The sequence below is a fragment of the Talpa occidentalis genome, unplaced genomic scaffold, assembly GCF_014898055.3.
Source record: "Talpa occidentalis isolate TD23 unplaced genomic scaffold, MPIMG_talOcc4v2.1 talOcc4.8, whole genome shotgun sequence".
Classification (NCBI taxonomy): Eukaryota; Metazoa; Chordata; class Mammalia; order Eulipotyphla; family Talpidae; genus Talpa; species Talpa occidentalis.
The window spans coordinates 30,780,849-30,800,546 of record NW_023605194.1 but is presented as its reverse complement, the minus strand read 5'-3'; the positions used below and the strand labels follow the sequence as shown (position 1 = coordinate 30,800,546).

Sequence of the window (19,698 nt, the reverse complement as noted above, 5' to 3'; positions counted from 1 at the left end):
GTGACTTCTCCCCAGGAGATAGACAGTTGGCTCCCCATTACAGCTTGGCTGGAAAGCCTTCTTAAGTGGGTTTATGTCCAAACCCAGACTGGTTACTTTTGAATGGGAGACCCAGGAGAACCCAGTTAAACAGTACTAGAATGTTCACATGGGAAGGATCCAGGACAGGTACCTGGCTGGGAGAAGACAGTAGGGGAGAAGCCCCCATCACTCTTCACAGTGATTAAAGAGCTTCAACTACAGCAAAGGCATAAATAGTCATTGAGCCCCTCAAAGGAAGGGCAGATGCGATGGTAGGAACTCCTTCGTGATATTCAGAACAGATTCTAAACCTGGATTCCTGGGTGGTGTGTGTTTTCCCATTAGTCCCACATGATTAGATGGATTTTTTTTATGGTAGTCAAATATATATAAAAGAAGACTGACCATCTTAACAATGGTTAAGTATACAGTTCAGAGTATTATGTTCCCATGGTTTACATAACCATTACTACCATCCAGCTCCATAACTCTTTTTATCTTGCAAAACAGTATCTCTATAACTCTTTGACCATCAATTCCCATTCTTCCTTTACCCAGTTCCCAGCATCTTTCTGTCTCTATGATTTTGACTATTCTTATGTACCTTACATAAGGAAAATCATACAGTATTTGTGTTTTTGCAACTGGTTTATTTCACTTAGCACGAAGTCCTCAAGGTTCATCCACATAGTAGCATGTGTCAGAATTTTCAGACTGAGTAATATTCCATTATGTATGTAGACTACATTTGATTTACTCATTCATTTACTGAGAGACACTTGGGTTGTACCCACATTTTAGCTACTGTAGATAATACTGCTATGAACACAGGTGTACAACTATCTCTTTGACACACTGCTTTTAATTATTTGGGTATGAATGCAAAAGTGGAATTGCTGGATCATCCGATAAATCTAATTTTAGTTTTTGAAGAACTGCCTTAATGTGTTCAATAGTGGTGATACCACTTTATATTTCCACCTAGATGGAAATGTTTCAATATTTATTTATGTAACTCCAATGTATTGAGATTGATCAAACTGACCTGCCACAACACAGTAACCTACAACATCTCACATGCACTATTCATTACAGCTTCTGTACTTACCTGCACTTAACACATGAGCATTTGCAGCCTTCACCAAGCAGTCAATGTCCGAGAGTACAAGGTGAGGAGTCCCGTCTCAAGTAGTTTGTTTTATAGAAGGAATAACATTCAGCTACCCAGATACCTAAGTTACCTGAGGCACCAGACCAGCTGTGGGTTACCCAGGAGACACTTGCCTTTCATGTAAGCCAGTCCAAAGTAGGTGGGTTCCCCAAGGTTGGCGACAGACATGATGGCATTGAAGACTGCTCCTACTGTCGATGTGATGTCACATTTCACCTCCAGACACTGCCCATTCAGCAGAACCACATAGAGGTTCCTGAGAGCCAAATAGGATTTCCTAATTTTGGTCTGAAAACAACAATAACAGTATCAATTATGACAGTAACTATGAAACATGTTTCTTTGCCATGGGCTAACTACTGTGCTAAGCACATTATCTAAGCGCAATGTCTCATTTAATGACAAACAACCTTCAGAGCTGAGTGTGTTTATGATTCCTATTCAGCAGATGAGAAATGAGGCAGAGAGTCAGTAAGGCATTTGCCCACAGTTGCAGTTACTAAGAGGCAGAACTGGACTCAAATTGGCACTCTCTGCCAGGCTCTGCTGAGAATGGAAAGGCTGAGCAACAGCCTTTCCAACAGATGTCCCTCCCTGCAGAAATCTGGGCAGCTTCCCAACAGGGCTACCCAGTGACCTCACCAATGAACCATACACTCCTGGGGATACAGGACACCTGATACTGTTCCCTGAGGTCTTGCAGAGCACGGCAGAGAGAGTATGGGCAGTGCAGATCCAGTGACGAGAGAGAGGGCTAGATCTATGGGATTTCTTGGAATGAAGAAATTGTTCAGCAGAGACACACCCAGAGATGAGGAACAGTCTGCTTTCTGTCTCTTCACCCTACTCAAATTAATTCTAGATTCATTCACCACACACAGACTTGTCTGTCTGTGACCCTGCACATACTGCCCACAACCTAGAATGTTCTTTTCCACCTTTCCCACATAGAAGGGGAAGTTCCCCCATTCAAGTTCCTCCCTGCTGCCCCAGACCCCACCTGGCCTTTCCCTCCACCCTACCTCCCTATGCTGCTACCTCTGCCATCCCCACCCAGGGTGGCTTCTGGCTCACAGTGTACCATCACTCCCCTCTAATCAGGGATGGCTCAGGGTCTGTTTCAGTCAGGCACACCCCACACCCCAAGACACCTCAGAGCAGAGCATGACAGTGGCTGTTCCCTCTCTGAGCCAGAAGTACCTCAGCTCCTTCTGTGGCATTGTTAGGGAGAAGTCTCCCCTCATGCCCCCCCTACTCATGCACTGAGTGCCTCTACTGAGAAGCTGGGGTTCCATGCCCTTTCTGGGCTGGGGCATTAGAGCCAAGAGAAGTTGATTTTTTTCCTGCCCCTCAAAATGGGCAAATACATAAGCACCAGAACATATGCTCATGTGAAAAAGACTGTTTTGTTCTCATTATAGGTCAGGGTTCGGGAACAGTGTCTAGCACCTGCTCTGTACCTATACAATATTTCCTGACTGAATAAGGAGATGAGGCTGAACTGAACCTGATATAAAGAATAAGTAGGGCTTATCCAGGGATCACAGAGGACCTCTTAAAGAGGAAGATGAAGTGCTGCAGGGCTGAGGTAGGACGATGACTTGGTGGAGGACTCTGGCAGGAGTCTGGAGGAAAGAATGAGCACCCCAAGGCCCTCCCAGCTGGAGAACCCGGCAAAGCTGTCAGCCTCCTGGCCTGCCCTCTGGATAGTCCCCTTGACACCCTCCACCCTTTCCTAGTCTAACCCAGCAGTTACCACAATTGATCCAGGCAGATGCAAAGTCACTGGGGCCTCTCCTGCCAGCAGGACAAACTCTGGTCTAGAGAACTGGAGAAAATACTCAGTCACTCACAGTAGAGAAGGCATTTCCATGGGGCTGGACCCCTGCTTTCAGACTGGGCTTCCTCTGTGGATTCACCAGCTCCCCCACCCCTCCAACAGCATTCTGTTCCTCAGAGCTTGCAGGAAACAGCTTTAAGTGAAACGGAGCTCCACTGGCCGCAGCCCCAGGTAGGCTGGAATCGGAAGCAAAAGTTTCACAGGTGGTATAGTGGTTTAATGATGGTCTAACTCTTAATTTGGGTGTCTGCTTCACTGTACATTTCATAACTCATGTGCCATTATGTAATATTTTATATCTATGAAAATTAAAAAGCACATTATATACTACGAATATATATATAATATGCAAAAAGGTATTTTGAAAAAAAAAAAACCTTTGGGTTCAGACTCAATGAAACATGTTTTTAGCTCTGAATGTTGAATCAATGACAGATATGGACAGCCGCTCTCCACTGAATACTTCTTGTTTATACTTGTGACCCAGGAAATATTTTAATGCCCATGATTATTTAGAAAGCAGTCATCCTCCCACGGGGTACATAGTCTCAACAAATTTGCAGGAAATTAAGGCCCTAAGAAGTTAAGAAACTTGCCCAAATCCAACATCAATGAGTGATATGACTGGGGGGCGTTCCACTATGTCCCCAAGGTACCCAGGAAATCTCCCTTTTTAAGAAGCCAAAATCCAAGCCAGGGGATAATTTGTATCCTAAGTGAGTCCCTTAGTGTCTTTAGTGAGTGATCAGGAAGGAATGACAAAGAAGGTGAACCGGATTTCCAGAATTTCCCTCCATCCCCCCAGGTCCCTGAGGGTGTGAGAGTGGCCTAGGAGAGAAAGCATGGATAGGAGTGTGAGAATCCAGGACCATATGGGAGGATGTTCTGAGACTACTCCAGGCTCAGCTTATGTTCATTTGTGGAGGAGTTTAAAGCAAATCTCTCTGTAACAGACGAGGATCTTTGGGCACATCTGGGTCTGCACCTGAAGGTTCTGAATGCTCAAACAGTAGACCTAGAGAGGCAGTCTCCTTCAGTGAACAGCCTGCCCAGAAGGGGGCTTTTCACAGCTCTAGGGGGATGTCAATCCCTCACAGTTACCATGAGATTATGTGACTATTAAGTAGTTTTTCAGCTAATGGCAGTATGATGGGTTTGAGGAAAGGATGATTTTTTTTCCTAAACACCAGAAGTGTCTATAACAGCTGGTGCCAGGCTGCTGCTGACAGAATATGCATTCTGGGACCACCCTGATCTCACCTTTTAACCCAGGATTATCAAGTTGGTCCCCAATAGAGACCAGCCAGCTTTTAAGAAGTCAAGTGTCCTGAAGGCATACTGGAGAGGACAGGGACATCCATCCTGGCTTCCAGGCTGGACTTCAAAGCCAGGACAGACTGATTTGGCTACTCTTGAACCTCACCTCCTCACATTCATCTAAACCCTATCATCCTATTTACCAACCAAGAGGGAGAATCTATGACTATCCTATCTCCCATACCTTTTGCCTACATTTTGTCAGTTCAAAAGGCTCCTCCCAGGCACATTCAACCTTTGTCAGCTCTCTTATCACACACTTTGCTTTCATCACCCACTCCAATAGCTGTCAGCTTCCTGAAAGGTAAGACCTCCCATCTTCAACTATCTTCAAGTCTACACAGTGTCTACAACAGCAAGGTCACTCAATGAACAGCCCACCTTCAATTGTACATTTCAGGTTGATTTTAGTCCAATTTTATAAAGCTCAGCCCAGCCACCCCTCTGCCCCCTAACCCACCCTGAATAAGATACCCATTTCATTTGCTGTGTCAGCCATCCACAACTCCCGGTTCAAACCTCTTTAGGGACTATCTTTCAGGTCTCTTTTGCTCACCTTTCCCTTTCTTTGCAGAAAGTTCCTTTGAAATGGAGTTGCAGACAGAGAGTTTTCTACTGCCAGAGAGAGAGCAGATCCAGATCCAGAGCCGAGCAGCTGGCCTTCCTGCAGGTCCTGGGGAACTTCAACTGGAAGAGCACTGGTCGGCAGTCAGAGGAAGGGAGGAGCAGTTAACAGGAGAAATGGCTTCCAACTAGTGAAAGCCCACCAGGTACACTCCACCTTTTATGGGGTATTATCACATTCACTTTCGAAATGCCCAGCCTGTTTCTTTCCTACCCCACAACCCTGTCTCTGTGCACTGTGCTCAGGACAGGTAGGTCCCGTGATCCCAAGTCCTGAATATCCTGGAGTAGGCAAGAGGGTCACAGAGGGTTCTGACTTTCTCCCTTAGGATTTTATATATTTTTCAAAATGTGCTGCTAATAAACATAGATTGTTCATGGAATCACGAAGAAACAATAAAACAACTTTCACTGGGAAAAGTTTTTTTTTTCCAAACAATTTTTCTTTTTTTTTTTTAAGATTTATTTATGTATGCATACAAGAACTGGGGTACAGGCCAGAGGTGCGGGGGGTGGTGAGAGGATTCACCAGAGACAGAGTGGGGAACAGAACAGGCGGATTGACTGAAATACACTGCTGAGGGGAGCAGCGGGCGAGTCAGGAGAGGTCTGCTGCACCATGTGGGCAGCTCCCTGGCCAGGATCGAACTCATGCTGCAGTGGCTGCAGACAGTCTCAAAGGTTGTGTCTTAACCCTGTGCCACCAAGGAGGCCCAAAAACAGAGTTTAATGGCAGGAAAAATCATTGTGAAGTAAGCCCTACAACATCTAGTCAAAGCCTCCACTGTGTATTTGACACCACAGCCCTTAGATAAACTGTGTAGGGACAACACACTGTCACAGCCCGCTACAAATCAATAGGTAAATAAATACCTAAGCTTCAAAATGTCCAGTGTTCCAAGATCAGGATGATTTAAGCCCATGTGAATTTTGAGCAAATTTAAACATCAATGTTAAACTGCAATAGTAGTCACAATTCTTCTCCCTGATTCATGTCCTTTTCAGGCTTACTTTGTCCCAAACACCATTAAGAAGAGGAGTCTATTTCCCACCCCTTGAATCTGGGCTGGACGTGAAACTTGATTTGGCCAACGGGATGAAACAGAAGTGGTGGAGGACAGGTTTGGGAGGTTCTGTGCACCCCTCCCCCTTCTCTTCCTCTTCCCTCCCTCTCAACTCTGTCACTGTGATAAGAACAATCCTGGTCCCTCTGACCTCCCCCCCTGTAGTGTGTCTCTGGTTTACAGTTGCTTGTTGATTTTGATTTTTACTTTATTATAGTTAGTCTTTTTCCTGGTCCCTTATTTAGGTTCAAAACAAGGGTAGGGTGGGAATTGTATGGGGACTATAACTAAGATGAAAATGCATACATTGTGCAAAAATGAAAAATGATGTAAAAATATATAAAATTTAAAACATAATAATAATTAAAAATGGGGAAAAAAATAAAGTCTATCAGAACAATGCTGGGCTAGCCTATGGTTGAAGAGTCATGCCCCCAGGTAACATCCCTCTACCCTGTTCTAGAAGCAATGCTGCCTAGCCAACCTGCAGTAGCACACAGGTGCACAGGGCATCCAGGAGAGTCTAGAAGAACCTCCCAGCTGAGGTTCCCAACTCTGACTCAAGAAGTAAATAAAATGACTGATTTTGGCCACTGTGTTTTAGGTTGTTTGTTATGCTATAGAAAATCATGACAACATGCAAGTGTGTTGTTGATCCATAACCGAGTCTGAACTTCATTCCCAGAGGAGACAGAATGCCCTGACAACACAGTGCCATCAAGCCTCTCATCACCTTAGTTTCCCATCTGCCTAAGTGTGGTTTCTCCTCCCCTTGGAATAGGATCTGTTTTTGTTGTTGTTGTTTTTGAAAAGCAAGAGCTTCTCAACAGTACTCAGTAAAGAAGGAGGATATAGCAGCTCCCACAATTAAATCCTACACCAAGGTCACATTCCTGTACACCTTGCTGCTTACCTGCTAACAGAGAGGCTGCAGGGACCATGTGCTGAGGTGCTGGGGCATGGCTCCAAGGAGCTCTGGGTCTTTGTGCTTCTCTCTGAAATTAGCCAAACAGCATGGTAAAGGCATATGCAGAAGCTAAGAGCATGATTTTTTTGTATTAGGCAGCCTAGCATGATCTACATCATCACATACTAGCTGCATGACCTTGGCAAAAGTTCTTAACTGAGTCTGTTTCCTCATGTGGAAAATGACAGTTATAGATGGTTCAGGGAAGTATGACGGGGAAATACAAACCCAAAGGGCAAAGAGTACTTAGCTTTAGGGACAACAGACAGAAAACACCAATTAAAAATAAAAACTCAGATTTAGTAGAAAAGTCAAGAAGAGTACAAAATTTGAAGATTATTCCAAAATTCATTCCTTTAACACACCTAAAACAATGAAAGCATCTATTACTAATTGCTTTTCCTTTCACTCCACCTAGAAACTAATTAAAGGAACATTTTTCTTTCATGTTCCTTATTTTAATTTGTCTTATCAACTTGGACAGTTAGAACTTTATATAAAGGGGTTTAGGTCTGACATAAATAAATGTTAAATTTATCTCCAAATGAAGCTTTCTTTTACACAGATGAATCCTAAGCTTAGCCTCCTCTCTTCAAGGGTTTCCTGTAAGAGTGGCACTTGTATAGGCTTTCTTTGCCAGGGCAGCATCTGGCCACACGGACAGGAATCAGTAGAAAGGGTACCCATGAAGGGGATCCTCAGGGTGCCGCACTCACCTCCCCAGGGATGCAGACCCATCAGGGCCCATAGAGCTGGGCTCTTACAGCTCGCCTCGTGCAGCCTATTCCTGAGCAGGTGACTTCTGTCCTGATGCACAGGGGAGCGCTCTTCCATAACAGCCCTCTCCACCTGAAGGTCAAGTGCATTATACATTGGCATTGCAAGAAGGGGGGCATCAGTTTAAGTCATTGTGGAAGTGTCTGCCCTACAGTGAGAGCCTCACGATGCCTTCTCTAGCAACCAGAATACATATTGTACCCAGCACCCCCACACACCCTAAAGGTATTCACTCCCCTGCACCCTACACCTGTGTACTCATGCACCCTATATATTTATTCATGCACTCTTTCCACTGATTAAGGTCTCCATGTTTTACTCCTTTGTGCTTCCAAGACCCAGAGTTATGTCCTCCCTACTTCCAATCCTCTCCATCTCTGTGCCCTCTTTACCTTCCTTTATCACTTTGCTCATATCTCCCTATAATACAGTGTGTCACCTAATTCAGTTCTCCCATGAATTTCAAATAAGTGATCAAAATTCATGTCATGGATCCCTGAGGAAAATGCTGTAGATCATTGTCATGTCCACCAGGGGACCAATGGATGATAAGCTCTCCTGTCTTTCAGATAAAACCCCACCAAATCCCCTGACTTAATAGAAGTAACAAGTTCAGGGCCTCCCTGGTGGCACAAGGGGTTAAGACACAACCTATAAAGCTAACCACAGCCACCACAGCACAAGTTCAATCCCTGGCCAGGGAGCAACCCACATGGTACAGCAGACCTTTCCTGACTCGCCAGCTGCGCCCCTCAGCAGTGTATTTCAGTCAATCTGCCTGTTCCAATCCCCACTCTGTCTCTGGTGGATCCTCTCACCGCCTGCACCTCTGGCCTGTACCTCCAGTCTTGTATGCATAAATAAATAAATCTTTAAAAAAAAAAAAAAGAAGTAACAAGTTCATACACTAAAAGAGAAGGATCCAAGGAGGACAGGAGGGGAGAGGCACATTCTGATTGTTAGCAGCATCCCCTCCGACAGTCCCTCCTCTCCATCCACATGACTTCTGCACTGGTCTTGGTCTCAGTTCTCCAACGTGTCCCCTAGACAAGTGCAGCAGCCACCCAGCCTGTCTCCAGTTGCTCTTGCTGATTCCTCTAAACCACGAACCTCCTTTCAGAGACCATGTACCTCACTTGCCTCACCCTAGCCCCAGCCCTGCTCTGGCATCAAATGCAGCAGGGAGGGGACTAACCATGCTACAACCCCTGGTCTGGAGCTCCCTGGGGGATCAGGCTGAGGCTGCCTCCAGTTGAGAACACCTCCTTCTTGGTTTGTCCCCCATCCAGTCCTCCTTCCACCAGTCCGCCTCCCCTGGGAGCATGTCCCTAATAAATAACATTTAAGAATCCCTGCTGTGTGCCAGGCCTCATGCTAGGTGATGGGAGCAGCAGTGTGACAAGCAGCAGTGTGACAAGCACAACAAGACCCCCTGCAGGTACAAAATAGCTGAGGGAAGGGAGACCAGGGACCACATAAGTGCAGCAGGGGAAGTTTCTTATGAGAGGCCCAGGTGGACTGAATCCTGGATTATAAACATGACTGTTTTTATGTTAAAAAGACCCTTTCAAAGATCCCCAGGATCTTAGCCACATTAAGAATGTGGGTGTGGGGCCTTCTTGGTGGTGCAAGGGGTTAAGCACAAGCTACCCACATGGCACAGCAGATCTCTCCTGTCCCACCTGCTGCTCCCCTCAGCAGTGTATTTCAGTCAGTCTGTTTTGTTCCCCACTCTGGCTCTGGTGAATCCTCTTACCACCACCAACCCCCGCCCCTGCACCTCAGATATATACCCCAGTTCTTATATGCATAAATAAATAAATAAATCTTTAAAAAAATAATCTGGGTTTGCTCCAAGGTTTTTGCCAGGACTACTGAATAGAAAAGTGATGATGGGAATGTTCTAGAACTGCCCTGTCTAATACAGTGATCATCAGCTACTTGAAATGAGGTAGGTATAACTGAGGAATGGAATTTTTTTATTTTATTTCACTTTAATGAAGTAAATTTTGCTAATTAAATTTTAACAATCAAGCCTGGCTCCCAGATTAGATAGTTCAGATCTATACTGACCTCAGAGATGGTGCCCAGAACCAAGCCGACCAGATGTCTGACATGGAGGTTGGCAGAGGCTGGATATATAGCCACTTCTTCCCGATGAACCCGACAAGCTTCCAGTACTGACAGCAGTGGCAGCCGCCTGTGAGGCTGGTCTTCACACATGTTCAGCAGCACAGTGTGCAAGGGCTCTCGGAGCTGCAGAGGCTGCAGAGCAGAGAGGCTGGGTGTGAAATCTGGAGAACCACTGCCACCCAGCCCAGCACCTTCTCAGCTGTGCAGCGGGAACTAGCAGGAATGAGTCCTTATTAGTGCCAGACAGATGCCTGCTCCTCCTGGGAGCTCAAGGATGGATACAAAATATATCACTGTGGCTACAAGATGCAAACCAGTGATCTTGGCACCAGCTGTGTATGATTTGCTGTTTTCTGATCTGGAATGCACTTTCGTGCAAGGAGAGACGAAACGTGCTTGGAGTACTTAGGAAAAATGGGTGCTTGACAGAACGGATTTCCACTCACCTGGCACCCAGTTGAAGAGATTGGCCTTCAACTTGCATTCACCTGGGTAGCCTGTCATTTTTGCAAATTATTTAGATGGGTTTCTTTGGGTCTTTCCCCTGGCTGTGCTCTTTCCATGTTGGAATGACAGTGGTCAGCACAGTGCTCAACAACGGCTTGAAATGTTTGTTATGGGCCCATGCCAAGCAAAACAAAAAAATGATCTTTTATTAAGCACTTCCCAATGCATGTAAATGGCCACTGCTTATATGGGGAAGGCCTCAAATTCAGACACAAAATAAGGCCTTTTCTCACGGATGATCCAAGCTGCAAATCAATTTCCAGATAAAGATGCACTACCATTTTTACATGGAGTATCAGTTGAGAATCCCTCACTTCAAGTGTCACCAGGCTGCTGATCAAATCAGAGTACCTGCTATGCTCCTGGACGGCACCTCTATGGAGATGGAAAGTGGGAGAAAGTCCTAGCCCCCCATACATTCACAATCTTGAGGACAGTCACCTCAAGAGACAAGGGCCCAGAATGATATACCTGTGGTCTCTGGAAACACAAGACAAGCTAATGACATGAAGAAAAGTGTCGAACCCAGCCTGAAGAGGGAGAGGGAGGTAGGGAAAGTAAATGGGGCTAAATCCCAAAAAGCACCCTTGGGTTAGCCAGAAATATGGGAGAGTGAGATGCAGGCAGAGAGTGTAGCTTCAGCAAAGGTGTCCATATGTCTAAAAAGAAGGTGGTTATAAGCAGGGCCAGGGTGCAGGGCAAAATAACAATGTATGGTAGATTCCTTGTTCAAAATCATTAATGTATAGACAGTGACAGCAGAGCATTAAATCAGGCATAGGATGAGCACAGGGCCCTGTGCTATTATACAGAACACATGCCCATTTAACTGGCCTGAAACAGCAGAATACCAGCAAGGTACCACGGCTACAGATAGGAACCCAACTCTGGCTCCAGGTATGCCCGCTATGAAGTAGAATGCAGCCCCATGGGAGCTGCGAAAGGTCTCACAGTGGGAGGGACATGAGTAGGACTCTATTTTAAAAAAGAGCAGTCATACATTGTGCAAAAATGAAAAATGATATAAGAATTATATAAAATAAAATAATTTAAAAAAATAAAAAGAGCACTCAGGAGCATGGGGAAGTGGGATTGGAGAGAACAAAGGTGAGTGGTAAGGAAAGAAGGGATAGGGGTGGGGGAGAGAGGGGAAGGGGTTCTCCAATGTGCTCTTAATTCTAAGGAATTCAGTGTCAGATGAAAATTTACAAATACACATATTCTGTATTCAAAATTTGTATAGCATGCTATAATAGAGGTAAAACATTTATTTTAAACCTTCTTGAGTTTTTAGTAAACCACCTTGGGAAATCTTCAAGAGGGAGATTTAGGAAGCATTTTAATCTATTGAGCACAAAACCCTTTTGCAGGAAAACATCTTACTTCATGAAGGGTACTTTAAAGCTTATTTTGCAAATCTGTATCTTCAATGTCTATAAAATCCTCTAGGTTGCTACTTCCTCTGAGTAGGAGTGACAAATAAGTCTGATCCTGCTTTCCAATTCCAGATTGCAGCTTCCTGGAGTGCAACTGTTGGGTGGGATTCTGAGATTGTTTCTGGACTTAGCAGAAGCAGTTTTGTAGCCAGTTGGCAAAGTCATCCCAGAATCTAACAGGACAAAGTGGTGACACACAGCTCAATGAATGTGACCCCTACCCTGGATAAAATCACTAAATAAATGTAAATGCAAGACTTTGAGGATCTTGTTTACAGACCTGAGTGGGTGGAACATGGAACCCTGCTGACCAGTAGAGGGTCATTCCTAAAGAATAGACATGCATCTGCCCAAGAGAAAAAGCACATGATTAGATTTTAGCCACCGCTGTTATTCTTTGTTCTGCAAGAAATACACAACTCAGTCTCCAACACTGTTGGCTGACTAGTTCAACAACCACCTGCATCTCCCTTAAAGTTTGGGGCCTACTCTAAAAGCTGAAAGCCACAGTGACCATGAAACTCAGTTTTGGCAAAAGATGTAAGGGAAGTCTGTTAGGGGGCTTCTGAGAAAGTTGGGTTTTTTTTTTTTTTAACTGACAGTGGTAACAATTGCCTCATCCCATCCTTTCCCCCCTGTTTCTGACTTGAACACTGATGTGATGCATGGGATCACAGCAGCCATCTTGTGGCCATTAGGCAATAAGCATATGCACAGAAAGCCAGCAGCTAAGGAGGGTTTAATGGAATATACAGCCTGCATCCTTGATGACATTTACTGAGCTGCTGACCAATCACTGGACTTGTCAAATAAATAATAACTTTATCGATGGTCCCAGCCACTGAAACTTTCTGTTTCTTATAGCCAAAATCATTTGTATACAATATACTATATTTCTTTTTTTTTAAAGATTTATTTATTCATGCATACAAGAGCTGGGGCACAGGCCAGAAGTGTGGAGGGTGAGAGGATTCACCAAAGACAGAGTAGGGAACAGAACAGGCACATGAACCGAAATACACTGCTGAGAGGAGCAGCAGGTGAGACAGGAGAGGTCTGCTGCACCATGCGGGTCACCTCCCTGGCCAGGGATCGAACCCATGTTGCAGTGGCTGTGGACAGCCTCATAGGTTGCATCTTAACCCCTGTGCCACCAGGGCCCCAATATACTATATTTCAATCTGATTAAAAAGCATCACATATTTGTTAGAAAGCAACATGGTATAATGGAAGAACAATTTCTCACTTCTCTGAGGCTCAGTTTCTTCATCTTTAAAGTGAGTATTTTGGCTGAGTGTTAATGAAGATTAAGTGAAAATTACATGGAGATGGTGGTAATAATAGTAGTAATAATAATAATAATAATGTTATTGTTACTGACAGAATATTTGTAATATACTAATATAATATATATAGTCTTGTTCTGAGTCTTTCATGTTAACCAATTTAGTCTTCACCACAATCCTGTAAGGTAGGTAATTTAATTGCTCCTCTTTACAGAACAGTAAACTAAAAGCAAAGGCAAGGTAGGGAATCTGCCCAAATAAGGCCTAAAGCCTAAACTTGAACCTAGTCACCAGAGCCCTTGCCCTGAGTCACTTGGCTAAGTCACCTCTGGCTCACAGTAAGTTCTCAATAAATATCACCTTATTATCATTGTGGGACTTCAAAATATAACTAGCAGTCTCCTTAAGAACTCTCTTCTCAGTAATGACTCTTGGCACTTTGGAGGGGAGACAATGAATTAATGAAACATGGTGTGTAAGATGTGTGGTTACTAGAGCAATCCATGGACTTAAATACAAGTAGGTGTTTCTTTACATCGCTAGGTCAAGGGCATGTGTCCAATCATACATGCCCCAATAATCTCTCTCTTCTTGCCAGTATTATACACCTAAACTAGCCAAGCACATCTCTGATGAATGTGACTGGACACCTGAAGGAAAGTGCATAAGGTACACCCTCATTTCCAGAGAAATGACCCTGAGAGCAGATGCTGGAGCTGCATCCTGAGAACTTCCAGAGGCACTATCCACACCTGGACCTTGTCTGGATTCCAAGGACTCAGTCTGAAAGTCTCCTAGGGCAAGGCCTAGGGCCGTAACAAAGGGTTCCATCCCAAATCCCACATCCAGACCTTTGGTAGATGATGCTTGTGGAAGGGTAGTGAGAAGGATTTTAAAAGCAACTCCCAGCTCAGTGGGAAAGAATGCTATGGTTGATTGGCAATGTTTGCCATGAGCATGGTGGGGTGATGCTGGCATAAGTGACTTGTACTTAATGCCTTGCCCACATTATCCACCTGCACCCAGGACCAACATACCAAGCAGTGGGGCAGAACATCTCAATATGCAAGTTAGAGCTGCATGTTGACTGAGGAGGGTTTAATCAGGGTATCTCCTCCAAACCTTAGGAGGGGGCTGAGGGCTAGGACAGGATTCTGAGTGTAACTCTTCTAGAGACCACTTATCTGATTGCCTACTCCCTCCTCCCCTCCCAAGTTAAGTTAGACAAAGAAAGGAGCATATGATAAATGAAAAAGAAAGCAATTTAGAGAACTGAATGGCAAAGATGTTGTAAGAGTAAGACTAGCCAGGCAACCCTGCCTCCTGGCTGATAGTCAAGATTCAAAGCTGTGGCTTCTGCCCCATAAACCATACTCCCATATGCCATGCTTCATAAGCTGCCAAGAGAAATGACTACTCATTTTATTCAGGACTCAGTGCCTCCCAAAATTGGCCCTCCCCCAGATTAAAATCACCTTTAGCCCACACTCAGCAACACACCTCTGGCCCACACTCAGCAACACACCTCTCCGGTTTTTAGCTCAGATTCCTTTAGCTTTGGAACTTTTGGAGTCCTCACTCCTCTGCATGGATGACCAAGTGCAGAAGAGAGAAGCATATATATCTCTAGCTCAACTCAGCTCAAAGATGCTGAGCAGGGGGGCCTCCCTGGTGGCACAGGGGTTAAGCTATCACTGGCCACTGCTGCATGAGTTCAATCCCCAGCCAGTGGGCTAACCCACTTGGTGCAGCAGACCTCTCCTGTCTTGCCCGCTGCTCCCTTAATCATTGTATTTCAGTAGATCCGCCTGGTCCACTTCCCACTCTGTCTCTGGTGAATCTTCTCACCCCCCGCACCTCTGGCCTACACCCCAGTTCTTGTACGCATAAATAAATAAAAATAAATCTTAAAAAAAATCATGTTGAGCATATTGACTACAACTTCATAAGTCAAGCTGCAGTCAGCAGGGTGAAGTCTGTTCCTCACCAGTGAGTGGTGGTAGGGACAGGGAAAGACCCCAGGAGTACATAAGATCTATCTAAACTCAGGTACTATACTACTATACAAAGCAGAGACTGAGACAAGGGTTAGGTGTTGATGCCTCATTCTGGAACTGTAAGCCCAGAGTAATATGTGGGAGGGAATAAATGAGAAGGGAGGCAAGGACAGAGGTGACATCACCTTGCAGACAACCTCCCTGCAACAAGCCACATAACTCAGCTGAAAGCACAAAAGACAGAGCTGCCTAGCACCTAGGACGTCTCAGTAAAGCTTGCAAAACTTAGCCATCTCAAAAAAGTCCACAAGAAAAGAAAGGAGAATTTATTTTCTCAGTTCCATCAAACTTTCATTTACCAGTGATTAAGGGTCATGTCACAGAAATTGGATCCCCTGCATTTTCAAGTTGCATCAGTAGGACCCTTCACTTATCACTCAAAAAGTCAGATCCTGGGCCTCCCTGGTGGCGCAGCGGTTGAGCGCTGGGTTGCGAAGCTGCCCGCGGCCTCTGTGGCGCCGGTTCGATCCCCGGCTGCTCCCCAGCCACCGGAGGAGGGTCCCACATGGCACGCAGACCTCTCCTGCCGCCCGCTGCTCCCCTCAGCAGTGTACTTCGGTCCTTCTGCCTGCTCTGCTCCCCGCTCTGGCTCTGGTGAATTCTCTCACCCTCCCGCGCTTCTGACTGTACCCAGTGCATGTATAAAAACAAACAAAACAAACAAATAAATAAATAATACATGCCTCTTAAAAAAAAAAAAATTAAAAAAAAAAAAAAAAAAAGTCAGATCCATGACTTAGGATGTGGCATCTTAGCTGAGTAGATGCAACCCGCTGAAGGTGGAGCATCATCAGAGACAAACAGTGGGAATCTGAGAGGATTTACCCCCGGGGTTCTGGCAATGTAGAAAAGGGTTTAGGGGCTGGAAAACTAGGGTGACTGGCAGTGGGGTGATGGAGCCAGGGCCACTGCCATGGGGACGCTGATGCTTTCACTGCTATGATGTCACTTGGTGACACAGGGACCCAGACAAGCCAATCCTGGAAGCCATCAAAGCCCTCTTCTCTGAGCCTAAAGGAAAAGCAGCCCCAGTGACAGGAAGCCTCCAGAGAGGAGCAGAATTTACAGACCTGCACTTTCTCCATGAAAAGGCGTGGAAGGAAGAGCAGAACACATTGACTAAATGCCTATTATGTCCTTCCCAGTGCTGTGTGCCTGCCTTGCATCATACCTTGCATCTTGAGAATTTCATCTTTTTTAAAATGAAGATTAGGTTTATTAGAACATTTTGTTATTCAGAAGCAAAACACAACCGTGGGGAAATAAAAATCATCACTGATTTTGCCATCCAAAAATAATCACTGTCGACACCTTAGGGTATGTATTTTTAGAATGATCTCTCTCTCTCTCTCTCTCTCTCTGGGATCACATTGTACATATTGTACATGCATATATTTCATTTATTCCCAAGACATTAAATAACCTTCTAGATTTCATTTTAATGCTGTCTTGTTTCAGTGGACATTTAGCTTGTTTCCAATTTATAACAAATGTCAACAATGCAGTAATAAATATTGCTGCAGTTAAATCAATCATTATTCATGCCTTAGGATAAATTCCTGTTTGAACACTTGTTGGGTCTTTCTTAGGGCTTTGCTGCATGCTGCCAATGGTACCAATGTGGCAGGCCATATACCCACAGCTTTAAAACACTTCATTCTTAACATTTATAATAAGCTGATAGATTAGGTCATGTTAACCCCTTTTTACACATGTAGAAACTGAGGCTCAGAGAAGTTGGTCTTCATTAAAGACTAATATAAATTGCCGGCAAGAAAGTCTGGGAATAAAATTCTATAAATCTACTCTACTTCATTGTTCCTTGGGGATGAGTTGGAAGCTGAGGAAGCCATCCCCAGGAGGACAGATTTGAGGTTCTAGGACCAGGTCTTTCCCCAGGGACAGGGCCCAAGGATGTGCAGAGACACCACATGCCTTACCTGAGAGGCATCAGGCTGCTCACTGTCACTGTGTCCTTGCAGCAGTTCAGGGGCCTTGAAAGGAGCAGCCTCTATATAAGAAATATGGTCTTGGAAAGAAAGGCTTCCAGTCACAGAAAGCAAAGCTGACCAGGGACAGATCACATAGTCCGAAGAATCTGAAACCAAGGCAGTGATGGGTATAGAAAACAGGCCACCTTCTGCAGAACAAGCTGTGGGATTGTGCCCAGAGTATCCCTTCCAGTACCCACTCTGGGGTGGACTGTGAGCCACAGCCAGGGAAAACATGAGCAGAACAAACTCAAACCTCACACCTGTGTTCCCAGGAGCATGTGTTAAGAAAGGTGGGGACTATGACGGGGGGACTAGCTCCTGCATCCAAACTCATTAGTGACCCGAAGTCTCGATGTAAAAGGTAGAGGAAAGTTGGGTCACCTGGAGATTGGTACAAGCTCTAATTCACTGGAGCCAAGCCAAGGACCAAGGCAGCTGGTCTTCTGAGCATACCGTAGCTGTTCATCAGAACCTCCAGGGCAGGGAAGGAGTGAAGCTTGAGGGAGAAGATAAAGCCGAAGGTGCAGGTACATAGGCTCCCTTCATCTCCCCACATTAGGACCCCCACCCTGACTGCGCTTGTGTGAGCTCACGTGTGAGGAATCTCCACTGAGGCCTGGCAACCCCCAGGCATGGGTGACTTTTGAGTTGATATCTGAGACTGGGCACCTGGTATTTGTTCCAGTTATCAAGTTAATGCCTTGCAGCTCCAAATCCATCATTCAGTAGCTGCTCCTCTCTTAGACACCTCTCCTTCATAGCGAGTGCCAGGAGAAGCATTCTCAGTAGGATGTGCTGGGGAGATATGTGGGAGGCTGGCTCCATGGAGGGCCAGTGGTGTGTGGGACATAGGCCCTGGACCCACAGCAGCTCCAGCACCTGGCAATCTGACCTGGCCTTGTGGTCAAATTCTCCTGACCCTGTCTACACAGGTGCAGGGGGCAGGGGAAAAGGTAGCTCTAGGTCTCCTGCTCATACCACCATCCAGGGTTGTGTCTTCCCTGCACCCACCACCACCCAGAGGGTCACCCCACCCACGTCAGTGACTGTCTGCACCCTGCTTTCAAGTGACTGCTTTCAATAGACAATCTATGACCACGCAGATTAGCCAAGTTTTCTGTCATCTTGGACTGCAAGCATAACTCCAACAGATCTGAACCCCAATTCCAGACTTCAAAGCTTGTCTCTCACTTGATAGTGCCCTTGGCCTGAGGGGGCCATGTGGAGTTTTCTTAAATCAAAGTTTATTAATTCTTTATATTAACCTTCCCTGTTTAGACTACAGAGTGTGGGGGTCTCTCTCCAAATGGGGACAGGGGACAGTGTGGGGGTGTTAGCTGACCCTCTGCCTCCAATCTCTGGTTATGCCCAGGCTGCCCAGGTGTTGGGAGAGTCCTATAGAGCTGCCTAGGCACCATGCCTGGAAGAGCTGCAATATCAAGGCAAAAGCAAGGTGTTTCTTCCTACTCTGCAGCATGCCATAAGTCCAGGAGGCAGACCTACCCTCCCAATGCAGCTCCATGGGTGGGTGGCATTGCCTACTTGTTCTTATCCTTCAAACCTATAACACATCAGGAAACAGCAGCCAGAATTGTGTTTGTCAGAGAAGCTTCACATTTAATTCCCCATGACTCAATCACCCCAAACATATTTCTCTTACCATCACAAAGGTCTTCCAGGAGCCGCTCAGCAGCCAGGGACAAGAGGGACCAGATTTCCTCTTCAGACAGAGCTTTGCCCTTTACTTGTAGGGCACTGGCCAGGGTCACAGAAGCCAGGATCATGCCTACAAAGACACACATGTGGCAGAACTTCTGCAATGTCCAGGAACATGTCAGAGCCAGCACTCGCCACTCCAGCCCAGGTGTAGCCCATGCCTGCACCATGCTTTTATCATTTGTGTCCCCAGGCTGGGTACAGGGCCAGGGACACAGGAGAAGATAAGGAAACGTTCATGGGGATGGGGGTGGGGGAGCCGCCAGGCTGACTAGGTGATGCTTCTCAGTAAATGAGCACATATAGCACATACAACATAATACAAGTATAAATGTATGTATGTATATGTATGTATGTATATACACATTCCCAAATGAAGGGTTAAGTGAGTAAATAAGTGAAGGAACAAATAAACCCGGGAGAATGGCACCTCCCTCCGAGCTGGCATGCACTGCAGTACAGCTACCTATGCCTGGGTAGTGTCTGTTGCCTGCTCTCCTCCTCTGTCTGGGAAAGTGGTTAACCATCTTTTTTGCCTCCAATACATGATTCATATCATTTCCTCTCTGGCTGCCACATGCAGAGCAGGATTTGGTGCCAGCACCCGTCCTTGTCTCTAGTGATTGCCAATACCTGCCTGAAGAGCGAGACTCATTAGAAGGGATAGTAAGGTCTGTGTTTTGCAAAGGTGCAGACTCACAGGGAAGCACGGGCCTGATTTGCTGAAGGAGTGAAGAAGGCTGGTTCTCTTCCCACTCCTTAGCAGCACTCCTTTAAACCAAAGCTGA

The 19,698-nt window shown here is 45.5% G+C and overlaps 1 protein-coding gene across 1 annotated transcript in view; it reads right to left on the bottom strand.

Annotated features, from left to right (window-relative positions):
• The window catches only part of FRMPD2 (FERM and PDZ domain containing 2), a 70,593-nt gene extending 51,597 nt beyond the window's left edge, over positions 1 to 18,996 (bottom strand). Inside the window, exons 1-9 of the mRNA XM_054690410.1 lie at positions 18,855 to 18,996; positions 17,141 to 17,298; positions 12,138 to 12,203; positions 9,855 to 10,046; positions 7,721 to 7,853; positions 6,951 to 7,032; positions 4,906 to 5,047; positions 2,949 to 3,020; positions 1,306 to 1,480 (exon numbers count right to left, since the gene is read on the bottom strand). Coding sequence (XP_054546385.1) covers positions 1,306 to 1,480; positions 2,949 to 3,020; positions 4,906 to 5,047; positions 6,951 to 7,032; positions 7,721 to 7,853; positions 9,855 to 10,046; positions 12,138 to 12,203; positions 17,141 to 17,298; positions 18,855 to 18,996 — 1,162 coding nt within the window. The remainder of the gene's footprint in view (positions 1 to 1,305; positions 1,481 to 2,948; positions 3,021 to 4,905; positions 5,048 to 6,950; positions 7,033 to 7,720; positions 7,854 to 9,854; positions 10,047 to 12,137; positions 12,204 to 17,140; positions 17,299 to 18,854) is intronic.
• Between the last annotated feature and the right edge of the window lie 702 nt (positions 18,997 to 19,698).